General features: G+C 42.2%; 1 protein-coding gene across 1 annotated transcript in view; it reads right to left on the bottom strand.

The window, feature by feature from the left end:
- The window catches only part of LOC135880347 (urea transporter 2-like), an 82,190-nt gene extending 67,218 nt beyond the window's left edge, over nucleotides 1-14,972 (bottom strand). The window contains exons 1-4 of the mRNA XM_065406613.1: nucleotides 14,740-14,972; nucleotides 8,246-8,317; nucleotides 2,683-2,842; nucleotides 1,459-1,648 (exon numbers count right to left, since the gene is read on the bottom strand). Coding sequence (XP_065262685.1) covers nucleotides 1,459-1,648; nucleotides 2,683-2,842; nucleotides 8,246-8,317; nucleotides 14,740-14,847 — 530 coding nt within the window. The 5' untranslated portion in view covers nucleotides 14,848-14,972. The remainder of the gene's footprint in view (nucleotides 1-1,458; nucleotides 1,649-2,682; nucleotides 2,843-8,245; nucleotides 8,318-14,739) is intronic.
- Between the last annotated feature and the right edge of the window lie 450 nt (nucleotides 14,973-15,422).

The following is a 15,422-nucleotide window of genomic DNA, read 5'->3' as shown; positions in this document are numbered from 1 at the left end:
AAGATGCTCCTCACCTGCGGTGCCATTTGGTATAGGGCTAGCTTTGAGGAGGTGTTGCAAGGGCTTTGGAGGATAGGATGGAAATTCAAAATGATCTGGACAAACTGGAGAAATGGTCTGAAGTAAACAGGATGAAATTCAATAAGGACAGATGCAAAGTACCCCACTTAGGAAGGAACAATCAGTTGCACACAGACAAAATTGGAAATAACTGCCTAGGAAGGAGTACTGCAGAAAGGGATCTGGGGGTCATAGTGGATCACAAGCTAAATATGAGTCAACAGTGTAACACTTCGTATCATTCTGGGATATATTAGCAGAAATGTTGTAAGCAAGACACGAGAAGTAATTCTTCTGCTCTACTCTGTGCTGAGTAGGCCTCAACTGAAGTATTGTGTCCAATTCTGGATGCCACATTTCAGGAAAGATATGGACAAATTGGAGAAAGTCCAGAGAAGAGTAACAAAAATTATTAAAGGTCTAGAAAACGTGACTTATAAGGGAAGATTGAAAAAATTGGGTTTGTTTAGTCTGGAAAAGAGAATACTGAGAGGGGACATGATAACAGTTTTCAAGTACATAAACGGTTGTTACAAGGAGGGAAAATATTTGCTCTCCTTAACCTCTGAGAACAGGCATGGGTGGCGTGTGACTCCCGAATTTGGGGAGGCTGCGTGCAAGCACCAGACGCTTCCTAGAAGTGGGGGGCCATGCCCCCTGCTCTGCCTTGAGGCCCACACCTGCTTGGCCTTCTCTCCCCAAGGCCCCACCTGTGCTCCACCCCCACGAATGCAGATATAAATTGGATATCTGCAGAGCACCAGGACTTTACTGAGAACTGCTGTCCCTTGTTGTGCTAGTGTGTGCAAGTGGCTCGCACGCTCACGGACAGGACTAGTGCGACCAGGGACAGCTGCTGGTGAGCCTGGTGCCCTTCAGCCACACTGAAGGAGCTGCCGGCACAGGGCACAGGCTCCTGGGAGTGCAGGGGACTGGAGTAGATGACCTCTCGAGGTCCCAACGAGTCTATAATTCTATGATAGAGCTAGCTCAGACTACAGCAGCAGTGAAGCCATAGCACCATGGGTATGTACTCCAGCAGCTATGACTTCACTGTTACTGTTACTCTAGCTGGCTAGGCCAAAGCTAGCTCAGGTTGGTCTACTGCAGTGTGCACATATCCTAGCTCCTGGGTTTGTTTTGCCTCAGTTAGGATTTCAGGAGCTCGGTCCTTGAAGGTGTAGGAAAAATGTATTTCTTAGTGAAGACAGCATTCCCCCATGGTTATGTTTCAGAGTATAACAACCAATATAAGAATAGGTTAGGAAGCACTTTTTCTTTCTATTGATATGTTAAGCTAAGGCAGTACTAGCTACTCAGCACATCAAAGGGCAGATATTTGAACGTGGATCTTATTTCTCACTTATCACAATATTTTAAATCACAAGACCAACCTACCTGTCTTGATTCAGAAGAAGTGCTGTTAATGTTGAGACAACTGTTCCTAAACAGCCTGTGAGTGTCCACCAACGATTCTGGACCAGGAACCCAACAATCATGATAAGCCCACTGAGAGGGTTATTGACAAACATCACCTGGGATATCCCTCGCAGGACCCAGTCGACAAACTGAAATGGGAGTGGTTTACCTGAAAGAGATCACATTGTAAACACTTGGTAAATGAGATGGTTTGTCCAGGATGGTTTTCTGGAAACGCACGGAGAAATGCAAGGATGCCACACTGCTTGGAAGCAAAACCAAGGCACGTTATCGACGAGGCTGTAAAACTCGACTCAGATTTTATGATTGCCTGTACAATGGTTTGCAGCTGGAAGACTAACGGAGACGAATAGCGCAGCTGTTAGAGTTCCCTATTCTAAAGCATACAGGGCCAGATTCATACAAACTGGCTTACTTATGATGTCTGCATCTCGGATGGCAGATTAGGTGAGTATCTCGCTGCTGATTTATTGAGCGATCAAAACCCATGGCTGAATGATTTAACTTCACACTGGCATTTGGGCATGATAAACTTAGGCTACATCTACACTACGGGGGGGGGGGGTCGATTTAAGATACGCAAATTCAGCTACGCGAATAGCGTAGCTGAATTCGACGTATCAGATCCGACTTACCCTGTTGTGAGGACGGCAGCAAAATCGACTGCCGCGGCTCCCAGTCGACGGCGCTTACTCCCACCTCCGCTGGTGGAGTAAGCACATCGATTCGGGGATCGATTGTCGCGTCCTGACGAGACGCGATAAGTCGATCCCCAAGAGATCGATTTCTACCCGCCGATTCAGGCGGGTAGTGTAGACCTAGCCTTAGTCTGTGGAAAGAAAGGGGAGCATGATAAGGAACGACCCAACATTGAAATAAACATCCTCTGTTATGCTCACAAGATGAAATTCACTCCTTTGCAGAGGGGCTGGCACATGGGGTGAATTTCAGCTTATGCACCCTCTGGACTTGAGTGGTGGATGAGCTTTGGGCTGGCTCTTTGCACAAGGGGGCATTTCCCCTACAATGTAGGAATGGTTCAGTATTATCATTTCTATTCTGCAGTTTATTGAACCAGATCATCCTTGAATTAGTTAACACAGATGGAACACGCTGGTCGCTATTTATTAGCCACAGTGCTTTTCTGATATACTCTAATTGGCTCAGTTGAAATGGGCTTACCTTGAAGCCAGACTCCAAACTGTTTCATGTCTCCTGTGATATAGCCCACGGCTTTGCAGACTCGCTTCCCACATTTTCTCACTGGAGTCTGGTTTTGTGTCTTCCTTTCCCGTTTCATTTCTATCTCGACTTCAACACCCTCCATGGGTGCTTTCAGAGCCTTTGAAGGAATTCAGGAAAGGAGACAATGCATTACGATGCCCCAATTATTCCCTCTGCCACTTAGTATTTATTGCACTCTGAAACTGGGAGCAATTAGAGAGAAGGTGGTCTATTATGGAACTATCTGCTTTTCTTTAAAGTATCGCTCTTCATTGGATGAGAAGGTCATGTCTTCAATCTCTGTCAGGTTCTCTGTATTGCCCCTCACCCCAATACCCAAGGTCAAGATTTTCATAGTTTCATAAATCTGAAGGCCAGAAGGAACCATGGTCATCTAGAATGACCTGAGGCGTAATCCGGGCCATAGTTTCACTCAGTAATAACATGTGGTTCAGCTACAACCTACCTTCTAGAACTAAAGCAATTCTTGATTTAAAGGGTGAAACCATGGCCCTATTGAAGCCAATGGGAGTTTTGCCACTGACGTCAGTGGAGCCAAGATTTAGTCCCAAAACTCCATGTTATGGAGAATCCACCACATCCCTTGGGAAGCTGTTCCAATGGATATGTACACTCACTGTTAACATTTTTTCACCTTATTTTTGGTTTGAATTTGTCTAGCTGTTTCTTCCAGCCATCAAAAGTGAGTGCTTAAAGGTAGGACCACATGTCCATATTTAATCACTTAAATGAGGTCAAATACAGCAAAGCACAAAAACACAAGCTTAATTTTAAGCACGTGCATAGTCCCTCACACCACTACTCCCTTGCTTAAAGATAAGCTTGTTCTTATATGTTTGTCTGAATTAGGGTCTTAGGTGCAGAGCCTCAAAGATAGGTAGGTGCCTAGTTCCCATGGAGATCAATGGGAGTTAGGCATCTAAATGCCTTTGCGGTTCTGGGCCTGAATGCCTGATTTTCAAAAGTGCTCAGCACTTATTTAAGAGACATGGGGCCTGATCCGAGGCCTGTTGAAGTCATCGGAAAGACCGTATGAATGTAGGATCCTAATCACACACACTATTTTTGAAAAACTTGTCTCAAGTGCTTAGGGAGCAATTTCCAATTTAGCACCATGAGCTCAAAATCCCCAAAGCTTTCATCGGAATTCACTCACTATTTGGTGTGATAGGACCCATCCAGGCCAATTGTTGAGGAAAAGAAGACATTGCAGTGAATGGCAAACTAAAGCTACATCTGTTCTGATTGGTGGACTATTGCCTACACAGGAAGCAAAATGTACTAGGGCACCCCCACTGGTAAGGCTATGAGTAGATAATTTAAATATGACATTATATTTTACACACAAAGATTATAATAAGTCTATAGCCATTTAGGGCTTAACAGTTAACACTATGCTGCACATTAGGGTCACTTGGCGCTTCATGGCGGCAGTAGGGATAGAACTCATGCTCCAAAAGTACAGGCCCTATACTTACACTAAAGGAAAAGCTCCCTTAGCTGTAGCAGTTTAGGGCCTATAACACACAGCTGAGCAGTTCTGACTAAGTCTGGAGGAGCACATGGTTACATGCACACACTGCCCACCAGTTTACTGCCATAGACTATGGCACAACTTTGAAAAAAGTATAAAAATCATTTTTTGCCCAGACATACAAAAATCACTTTATTTTTTGAAAAACCAAAACTATGCTAGTGTAGGTGCCACACCAAAACAAGTGCAGATGTGACCCCTGCCCAGAAGAGCGTACAATCTTACTTCAGGTGCGTGACCCAATCAATAAGGGGTATCAACAGACAAGTAAGGGGAGCAAAAAGGAAGAAAACGATGACAATAATAAGATCATGTGGTTACTCAGTGCAGCACGGCCTGTACATACATATCTCTATGGTTCTGTTACTCATTTTTGTTTTTTGTTTAACCTTCCCACCTTCCTCACTTTCTTAGGCATAATCACTGCAACAAATGCTTTGTACTTTTATTATTTTTTAAATCTTTCATTTCAGAATGGGGGTGTACTTGGCCACTTCCAGTATAAAAAATCAAGTATCAGAATTTTCCATCCAAGAAAAGTGCTTGTGGGCAATGGTTGAATGTACAGACAAATGACTCAGCATTTAAACAAAAGAATGATTTTTTTTCCTGTTAATTATTATGCAGAAAAAAATTGGCTAATTCATAAAACCAATAGAAAGTGTGTTTTGGGTTTGGCAGAAAAATGCAATATGTATTCAGCGCTTAGCATACCTCACATGCTTCCTTGCATTCTGATTGAGTAACTAGGTATTTGTGTACACGATAAGCCTACTGATAGGGTTATTGACGAACATCACCTGTGATGTCCCTTGCAGGACCCAAATGACAAACTGAAACACGAGCGGTTTATCTGAAAGAGATCATGCTGTAAACACTTGGAAAATGAAATGGTCTGTCCAGGACGGGTTTTTTAAAACACACGGAGAAATACAAAGACGCCACACTACTTGGCAGCAAAACCGAGGCATGTACCAAAGAGGCTGTAAAACTCAGATTTTATGATTGCCTGTACAATGGTTTGCCGCTGGAAAGCTAACTGAGATGGTTTACATCAAAGTAATTTGGAAATGTTACACAGTAGGGAACATAATGTCCCTATGAAGAAGGGTCTGCGAACCTGGTCAGGTAAGTCGTATAGTAGAGATGAAAATAATACATGCTTAAGGCCGAAATTCAAGACAGCACATAGTTAACTGTCTGTACATGCATGAATCCATTCCTGTTCAGTAAGGAATTTAAGAATGGGCTTATTCCATTGATGCCAAGAAGGGATTTAAGTGTTTTGTTGAATAGGGGCCTAAATTAATAGTGAAATTTAAACTTTATTGGTGCTTACTGTCTATGCAGAACCTGCCCTGTGGTGAAAAACATGATTAGGGCAGCTTTCACTAGTTTCCTCTCTCTGTTCAAAGGAACACTTGCCCTGGGCTATAGATTAATCCTTTAAGCCTCAGTAAGATGCGGAGTTCTAAATGTAAGAGAGTGTGTGTGAACGCCAATAGGGCCTAGTCATTATGTTGTTTATCAGTTCATGTGTTCTGAAACGCTTAAGGGGACAGTCAATTAATTTAAACACAATTATCTTATGGGACAAATTCTGCTCTCCACTATGCAGGTGTAAATCTGGGGGACTCCACTGAATTGAGTGGAATTGCTCTGGATTTTCATGGACCTAACTGAGAGGAGAAATTGCCCCAGTTCTCTGAGCGGGTAGCGAGGTAAAGTGAGAGGAGAGTGTGACATTTGTTTGGACATGCCCTTCCACTGCCCTGGCCTGAACTTCATCCTCAGAAGAAGGCTGCATTAAAGCTATGCCTACCTGGTCTTCCAGCATATCCAAAAGCGGCACGCTTGCTGGGAGGTCTGGAGAGTGGGCTGGCCAGAGGTGGTGCTTATACTCAGATTCGTTAGGCCTGTGTCCATCAAGAGGCGAGTCGGCCAAGAGTGGCCTACTGGAGATGTCACAAACATCGCTCAGAGAACAGCCGTTCATTCTTCCTAGCGTGTCATGTGTGATAAAGGGCAAGCATAAGGAAATCAGTAGGAAACATGCCCACAGCAGCATGGCATGTAATAGGCAGAGTTCATGATTAATCTCAGGAAGGGTCATGGGATTATTAAGGGCCAGATCCTGTTCTCATTGACTTAAATGATGCAGGATCACAGCCTGGCTTCCAAATTACTGGCTCATCTATCAAAATAGCTATGTAATGTATCCCGGCTTTCTTGCCATGATATTAGTAGTATGCTTGCTGCTGGAGGATGGGGAAATCAGCTTATTTTGCCCAAGAGTCTTGTATGATTTGGTCTTTATAGTCTTATAAACAAATATATTAATAAAGAACAAGATGAGCCTCTCTCCTACTCCCTCAGCAACAATCCTGCCCCTACCCAAATGGACAGAGAATTCTGTACAACCTGCAAGGTGTAAACTAAAATTTGATGACTCCATCTAGTGCTCAAAGGAAAGCTAAAGTGAGATCTGACCCATTGAAAAATTGAGGCCGACAGAGTTGGTTTTGAATGTTTTTAATGAAACTGCAGACTTACAGCGGTTTTCATTGCAGTCTACGATACTATAAGGTAATGACATGAAATCTTATGTTGAAAAATGCGCTCACAGGGGCACATTCTGATATAGGTTACATGGGAGTAAATCTAGAGTAAGTCTCTTGAATTCATGATAGTTACTCAGGCCAGCAGTTCGTCCTTTAATAAATAAATATGCTATTAAAGTAAAATTAACATTGATTTCCACTCTTCTAACGAGTATTTTAAATTAGAGGTGGGGAGGAACTGGAAAATGTACATCAGGGGACAATTCTGCAGTGACATGTGACTGAAGTAATTGGCTTCAATTTCTTTTGTCTCTCTCTGAGTTCTCATGATTCTGTGAATTTTGTGTGTGTGTGTGTGTGCTAAGATTCCAGTTAAGAGTTAAATTCTGTTCTTGATTATGTCACCGTAAATCCAGAGTAACTCCATTAGTCTCTGTGGATTTACAATGATAATTTATAACATGTGCTCCCTACTGGTTTGGTATGAAACCATTTAAAAAAAAAATCTGCTGGTTGATCTATAGAACCTACAATAAAAGTAGATGAGCTAAGGAATATTCCTGATGTGTATTTTGTGGGAGTTTCATTTTGAACACGATACAACTCCATGTATGGGTCTGCTCCAACTCTTATTTTATACAGCTCAAGAGTGAGAGATAAACACCCAAGAACTGCATTTAGAAAGCGATCAGGATGCAAGGAACTGTCCTGTCAAATTCTGACCTGTCACATCACAGAGTTACTCTATTTACTGCTGATTTACACAAAATAGGTGCATTGTTTTCATTATCCAATAATTTCAACTGCTTTTTTTTTTATTCCCCTTGCCTTGAGAATTTTGAGCTGTTAGGTAAGATATCTCACTGTAGCCTTAAGTAAATTATAGCTTTTAGAAGAACAATACTGTTTAGTTAAAATATTTCATAGTTATAATGAAATAGCCTATTGGAAGAAAAAAAACGACATAAATTTCTGTTGTACAAAAATTAAGCTACAGCAGCGATTCTTCTGCAGTGAATGAGAAGCCAGTTGATTGTTCTCTCTCATCTATCCAGAGCCAATATGTCTTATAATGGAGCTCTAGGTACTGCATAAATGTATCCTCTCCCCAAATCAAGTCAATTCCATTCTGCTGTACATTGCAACCATAGCATTCTGCTGTCACCACACCTACAGTAGTGACCCACTAACGCTGAAGAGTGGTGAAGTGGATGGTGGGGTTTGAATCCTGGAACATCTGGCATGGGCTGTAAATATTATTTCACATGTTGAAATAAAACGGTACATCTAGTAGTCCATTCATTAGAAAATATACATTATGATACACTACTTGTATTTACTTGTATCTACTTGTAGCTGGTAAAGGACCAGAGACTTTCATTAGAATTATTAGCTCAATACTCACAGATAATGCTGATTTCCAACTTCTCTCCTGTGTGTTTTGGGGGGAGGAGGGAGTTGATCTTCGCCTACGAGTCTGCAGATAGAAAAGTAATCAGGTATTCTCTTCTCTACACTAGAATTTCTCTTGTTGCCAATGCGACCCTGAGGATTTTCAAGTTTCTGTATAATTTTAAGAGGATTTAAAGCCCCATGTGGTCCTTTTTTATTCCAGCATGCAGTTACATTCATTATATCTCACTTCCTTCAGGATTTTTATTGTGAAAGATTTCAAGCTGGCGTAAATAAATGTAGCTCCATTGACGTTGATTAAGATCTGTTCCCATGTATCTAAGTTCATGTTGCTCAATATTAAGTACAAAATGCATATTTTGTGATGTGCATGCGTGTGCGCACACACACAATCCCAAATGTTGGCAAGCTTCTAATGCATTTATTATGCTTGCTAGACATGCTCCACTGTGTAGGATAAATGTGCAATTAGAAAATTAGAGTTAGCTTATGTTTGGTTAAGAAAATAACATATTTGCTTTATCCTTTATGGCTAGTAGGGAGAAGGCCCCAACCAGCAAGTAAAAGAAAGCCGTGAGAATAATAACTAATGTTACTTGGAGTGTGGGAAAGATGTATGATTCCAAAACTAACTAATAAAATAAAGAGCTGCATTAACAAGACAAAGGGAAATTGTCTTCAAAGAAACAAGCCCAAAGCAAGCAAGGATGGGGAGAGAAATAAGAAAGGAAGGCCTTGGAGGAAGGGAATTAGCAAGGATTAAACTGCTTCAAACTGGGTTTTTGCTAAAACTAACAAGTTAGCTGAAGAGTATAAAGAGAGCCATGAAACTGTAGGTTCTTGGTCAGACCCTACCTGATCATGCTGGAATATGCCAGAATGAAATAGTCTAAAAAAAAAATACACATAGTCATCCCGAGGTTTGGCCTATTTGTAAGTATACTGCTCACAAACTAAAGAATACTCTGTTACTATATTGGTTGTGGTGACTGCTTATTTTTAGACATGTTCAGAGCAACTGCATAAAGTACCATTTGGGCTTTGGATTTAATAAAGGAATTTATGGTTAAATTCGTGTTTGGTGATTTCTCATATTATTATTCATTATTCCAACATTTTGGTGATCCATGAAGGGACCGCGGACATGAATTTCAGGTGCTGTAAACCCCCAGGGTGAAGGGGTAGCGATCTATCCTCGGGGGCCAGTATAGAATTCTCTCCTAAAGAGAAATTCAGTAACACCAGGGGAACAGAGGGAGGGACTTTGGATACCACTGTAAAAGAATGCCTGGCAGAGCATGGCCGAGGTCTGCTGAATGCCATAAAGAGCCCTGCAAAGGTCTGGTGAATGCTGTAAATAGATACATTATTGGCAGAGCACAACAGCGGTCCATTAAATGCCGCTGAAATTTTAAAGAATAAGACCTTTGGGTGACCCTGGAGACAAATATCAATACTGCCTTCTTAAGCAATCTGAAGGTAAAGAAACCACAGACTAAGGCAGCTGTGTTTCAGGGACTGTACGTGGTGGCTAAGTCTGTCCGGGCAAAGAGCACCACCTTGCCGTATGAGTGCAAAATAGCCCAGAAATAAGTTCAGTGCCGCTGAGAGAAATCGTCCGGTGACTGTGTGTCTCTGTGGGAGATAAGTAAGTGATTTAAGGAACAAGAGTGAGGAGTTAAAAGGAGCTTTTGCACCAGTTAACACTACAGAGTTTGGAGGGAATTAAAGCTTCGGGGGTTGTGGAAATGGTAGAGTGAAAGTGTTATAAGAAGAGAATGCTTGGTTTGATAATAAAACCTAGTTATGGCAGTACAACTCGGTACAGTCATGCCGGGTGGAGCCCTGGCAGTCAAACAAATTATACGGGAGGGGAGTGGAGAGGTTGGGGAGAGGGGGGGTTGGAAATTACCATCACTATGCTTTTGTTCCCAGGAATCTTTACAGCTGTTCTGAAGGAAAATGGGGCCTTTTCCGAAAGGAATCGCCTGTAAATAAACAATTGTAAATGGCGGCTGCAGGCAGAGAGACCATCTGATTTGAATCATTTACTATGGATGATTTAGTCAAAGTCACTAAAAGGAAATCAGGGTTTTCCATTGGAACTTGACTGCCTCTGAATGTACAAGAAGGGCATGTAATCTGGGAACAACTGTGTAAAAATAATTAGAGCAGGGCCAGGGATGTTAAGCAAACATTTTTTTTTAAATGTGAAACTATATTTGTGTAAGGTTTTAAGGACCTAAAGGAACACTTCTATTCTATCAAAACCCTATTTGGTATGTTTAAAATGAATTGGCTTTTTAAAAATGCCAGTAAAAATCCATTTGCATCTTTCATTCAAAGTTGCAACCCTGATAGACACTTTTTGCCAAACACAGGTAGCTAGTGTTGTTTGGCTTTGTTATTTAGCATTTAACCCTTTGGTTATCTCAGTGTTTTTATAAAGTTCAATGTCTCAGTCATGGCTGTGGCAGGGGCAGCCAGACCCAGGAGAGCGGGGAGAGACTCTGGATCCTTTTTCAGCAATAAAACAGCAGTTCAGAGCTGCAGGAGAAGAATGAAAAATTAAAACAACAGTGCCCTTCTGGAGCAATGGCAGGGGTGAGGTACACAAGTGTTGTATCCACCAGGCAAAGTATTAACAACTTCAACAGAACTTTATTTACAATGCAAGTCTCTTCTCCAAGCTGTAGCTGCACACTCTGTAACTCTCCCAGCCTCCTCAACTCCTCCCCCTCCTTCCTGTTTCCTGTCCTTTCAGACTCCCAACAGCCAGTGCTCCCAGTTCTAATAATTACAAGCAGCATCTAAACACCACATTCCCTCCTGTCTTAAGAAACTTTCCAAATTAAAATAAACATTGTTGTTCTAACCCCAGGAACAAATATGAAACAAGACACTATACTGTTGGCAGGAATATTACACTGAAAACACTGTAGATACTACATAACATAGTCTTTAGTCCAGGCAGGTGGTCGTCTGAGTCTGACAGGCCGTCTCTCAAGCCCCGGTTCCAGTGTAATGTCTTGTTGTGTTGGTTCTACAGTGAAGTCATCCAATGCAGACTGGGTATTGGCATAATCTCCTCTTGGTGCATAGGCAGGTGCAAGATAAGAAGCATTCCCCCCCCCTCAGAAAGTCAATAGGTGTAAGGTCCCTTCTTCTCTATGATTTTAAGAGGAGCTGTGATTTTATGGTCCCCTTTGCGTAAGATTCCAGGTTTTCGTATTCTAACAAAGGAACCACACTCAAACTTTGGTTTCTTAGCACCCCGCCGTTTGTCTGTGAAAGCCTTAGACTTTGCTTGGTTCTGTTCAACTGTCTTTCTCACATCATCCTTGTTTGGGGCATCAGGTCATGCCTTTAACAATCCAGCAATGTTCAGTTTAGTAGTCATCTGTTTCCCATGAAGTAACACTGCGGGTGATCTTTGCATTGTGGCATGTCGTGTAGCCCGGTATGCTTGCAAGAAATCAGTAGTGAAGCGTATCCACAATCGCCCTTCCAGTTTAGCTGTTTGCAAACTCTCTTTCAAACTTCTGTTAAACTGTTCAATTTCTCCATTGGCTTGAGGGTAATATAGGGATGACCTCCTGTGTAAAATGTTCCTCTCTGCTAGAAAAGTTTCAAACTCCAGGGAAGTAAATTGACTACCATTATCTGAAACCAGTTCTTTGGGGTTACCTTCCCGGCTAAAAACTGAAGAGAGAAACTTAATTACTGTAGCAGAAGAAATTTGCGATGTAAACGCTACCTCAGGCCATTTGCTGAAATAGTCTATTAAAGTGATGGCATAACGGCAGTCAATTGGAGCAGTGTCAAAGGGTCCTACAATGTCAATCGCCACTTTTTCCCATGCAGATTCAGGAAGAGGAACAGGCTGTAATGGAGGGTTACATGTCACTGCTGTCTTATCATGCATTTGGCAAGTGACACAGGATTTTGAGTGCTTCAGTTTGAGAGTCCATCCCTGGCCACCAATACAGATCCCGTAGTCGTTGTTTGGTTCTGACAATTCCTTGATGAGTATCGTGTGCCAGGTGTATGAGTTTTGACTGTAATTCTTCTGGCACAAGTAGCTGGTATCTACCTCGTAGCACACAGCCATCGAGCAAAGAAAGTTCATCCCGAACTCTAAAATAAGGCAGCAAAACTGGGTCAAAATTTTTAGGGTTACTGGGCCATCTCTTTGTCAGAAATTCCCGTAGTTTTTGTTGAATTGGACACGCTGAACAAGCAGCTTGAAATTGTTCTCTTGTAACTGCAGTAAGAGTGCTTGTAATAAGCGCAACTACTACATCCTCATCCTCTGGTGGACCATCTGGTGAAGGCAAAGGCAGGCGAGAAAGGCAATCAGCTACCACATTTTCGTTTCCAGGCTTATATTCCAGTTCATAATTGAAAGAGAGTAGTCTTGCAGACCATCTAGCAATACGATATCCTGCTCTTCCCAGTCCTTTCGTGGTGAGCAACGTCGTCAAAGGGCTGTGGTCTGTGCGCAACTTGAACGTGCGGCCCCACAGGTAAGTTCTCCATTTTTCAGTAGCCCAGACACAAGCAAGTGATTCTTTTTCAACAGTAGAATATTTTCTCTCAGCATTACTTAGTGTCCTTGAAGCAAATGCAACAGTCCTCTCAGTGTTGTCCTCATGAAGTTGTGTGAGGACAGCCCCAAGTCCATAATCAGAAGCATCAGTAGTTACAATTGTGGGCAATGCGGGACTGAATAATGCAAGTACTGGACTATGTACAATCAAGTCTTTCACCCTTTCGAAACTAACTTGTGCATCCGTTGTCCACACTAAGGTTGAACTTCTCCGTAGTAATTCTCGTAACGGTTCAGTGACAGAAGCATAATTGGGAATGAATTTTGCATACCAGGAGGTAAGACCCAAGAAGGAACGTAAGGTTTGCAAATCTGTTGGAGGAGGAGCATTTGAAATTGCCAGGATATGATCTGGATCAGGTTTTAGTCCAGCCTGTGAAATTGTATGCCCCAGAAAGGAGAGTTCAGTTTGTCTAAATTTGCATTTGGACCTATTGAGCTTGAGACCTGCTTTGCTGATGCAGTTTAGTACAGACTGCAGGTTATTGTCATGCTCCTCAGTAGTATTTCCAAACACAATAATATCATCCAAATAGCACTGAACTCCATGTTGATTCTTCAGAATCAATGACATCATTTTTTGAAAGGCACTTGGGGCTGATGCGAGACCGTATGGAACACGTTTAAAACGAAATAGTCCCTCATGTGTAATAAATGCTGTGAGGTCTCTGCTATCTTCATGCAACATAACCTGGTGGTATGCGCTCTGCAAATCAAGAGTAGAAAACATCTTTGCTCCACGGAGTTCTGCAAATACTTCCTCTATCTGAGGAAGAGGATGGCTGTCAATCACAATAGCTTTATTTGGCTCCCTTAAGTCCACACAAAGGCGAATGTCTCCACCCTTCTTCTGCGTCGCTACTATAGGTGAAACCCATTCCGAGGAGTTAATCTCTTCAATAATGTCCTTTTGAACAAGTTTTCTAAGTTCCTCTGAAACAGCTTCCCTGACTGAAAATGGTAAGCGCCGTAATTTCTGTCGTACAGGCAACACATTATTCCGCATTTTAACTTTATGCAGAAACCCATAAGCACAGCCGAGTTTCTCCTCAACCTGGAGTTGGGTCCCAGCTGAAACTGGTGTGTGTACCGCAAGAGTGCTTTGCTGAGGAAGATCAATTCATCCATTAACTACCCTGAGATTTAAAGCAGCTAATAAATCTCTGCCAAGGATAGCAGTGCCTTTGTGGACAATGTAGAACTCCGCAGTTACACAGCGATCACCAAAAGTAACTATTGCTGGCAGGCAGCCATGTACTGGAATATGGTTTTTCAAATAGCATACCAAGTGAAGTTTGGGTTCAGTAAGAGGCACATCTTTAAAGTAACACAAATAGATGGAATCAGGTAGTATAGATACTGCTGAGCCAGTGTCCAACATTAGCTGAATAGAGTGTGATTTGCCTGAGGGTATGGCAGAAACATTTACAGTGCACTTTATCTGTTCTGGAATATGTGCAGTAGTGATTTTGTCTACACTCAGCACAGTAACATCTGGTATTGTAACTGCATGCACCTGTTGATTGAATTGGCTACTGCGACATACTTTAGCTAAATGCCCAATCTTTTTGCAATGATTGCACTGAGCTACTTTTGCTGGACATCCTGTGTAGCTTGCAAGATGTTGTGGGGATCCACAGCGAAAGCATGCTTTTATTTTGCATTCGCTGATTCAGTGGCTTTTCATTAGTTTTCCTTTTGCAATTGTTTGTCTGCAGCGATAGTGAACTTTTCTGCAAAGGAGTCACAGCCTGGACTGGGCCTCTTGTACCCTGGCTCATTATTTTGGCTTCAGCTGTAGCTGACTCAATCTGAGTAGCAATGGTTATTGCTTTTTCTAGTGTAAGTTGTGGTTCTAGAAGTAAGCGTTCTCTTACCTGAAGCATTGTTGTTTTCTCAATGAGCTGGTCTCTAATCATCTCATCTGCCATATTCCCAAAGTCACAAGTTACAATCAGACTCCTCAGGGAAGCCATATACTGCATTATAGTCTCCCCTGGTTTCTGCTCACGCTGGCGAAATCTGTAGTGATTAGCTACTACATTCACTTTTGGCACAAAAAAGTTCTTTAATGCAGTGAGTGCAGTCTCATATTTATCATCTGCAAGGGGAAAAATGTAAAATATACACTGCCCTTCTGCTCCAAGGCAGTGGATTAGCAGAGCACGCTTTCTTACTTCAGAAATCTCTGTAGCACTGATTGCAAGCAGATAAGTCTCAAACATACAGATCCAGGCAGTAAAAGCAATTGGAGGCTGTCAAGGCTGTATCCCCACTTTGAACTTTAGGGTACAAATGTAGGGGCCTGCATGAGGACTTCTAAGCTTAACTACCAGCTTAGTTCTGGTCCGCTGCCACCATTCCCTACCCTGGGAAGCTTTTAGAAACTTTTCACCAATTCCCTGGTGAATACAGATCCAAACTCCTTGGATCTTAAACAAGGAGAAATTGACCCTTCCCCCCTCCTTCCTTTCACCAACTCCTGGTGAATACAGATCCAAACCCCCTTGGATCTTAAGACAAGGAGAAATCAATCAGGTTCTTAAAAAGAAGGCTTTTA

The sequence above is a fragment of the Emys orbicularis genome, chromosome 6 (assembly GCF_028017835.1).
Source record: "Emys orbicularis isolate rEmyOrb1 chromosome 6, rEmyOrb1.hap1, whole genome shotgun sequence".
NCBI classification, from domain to species: Eukaryota; Metazoa; Chordata; order Testudines; family Emydidae; genus Emys; species Emys orbicularis.
This window is presented reverse-complemented; position numbering and strand designations above follow the sequence as displayed.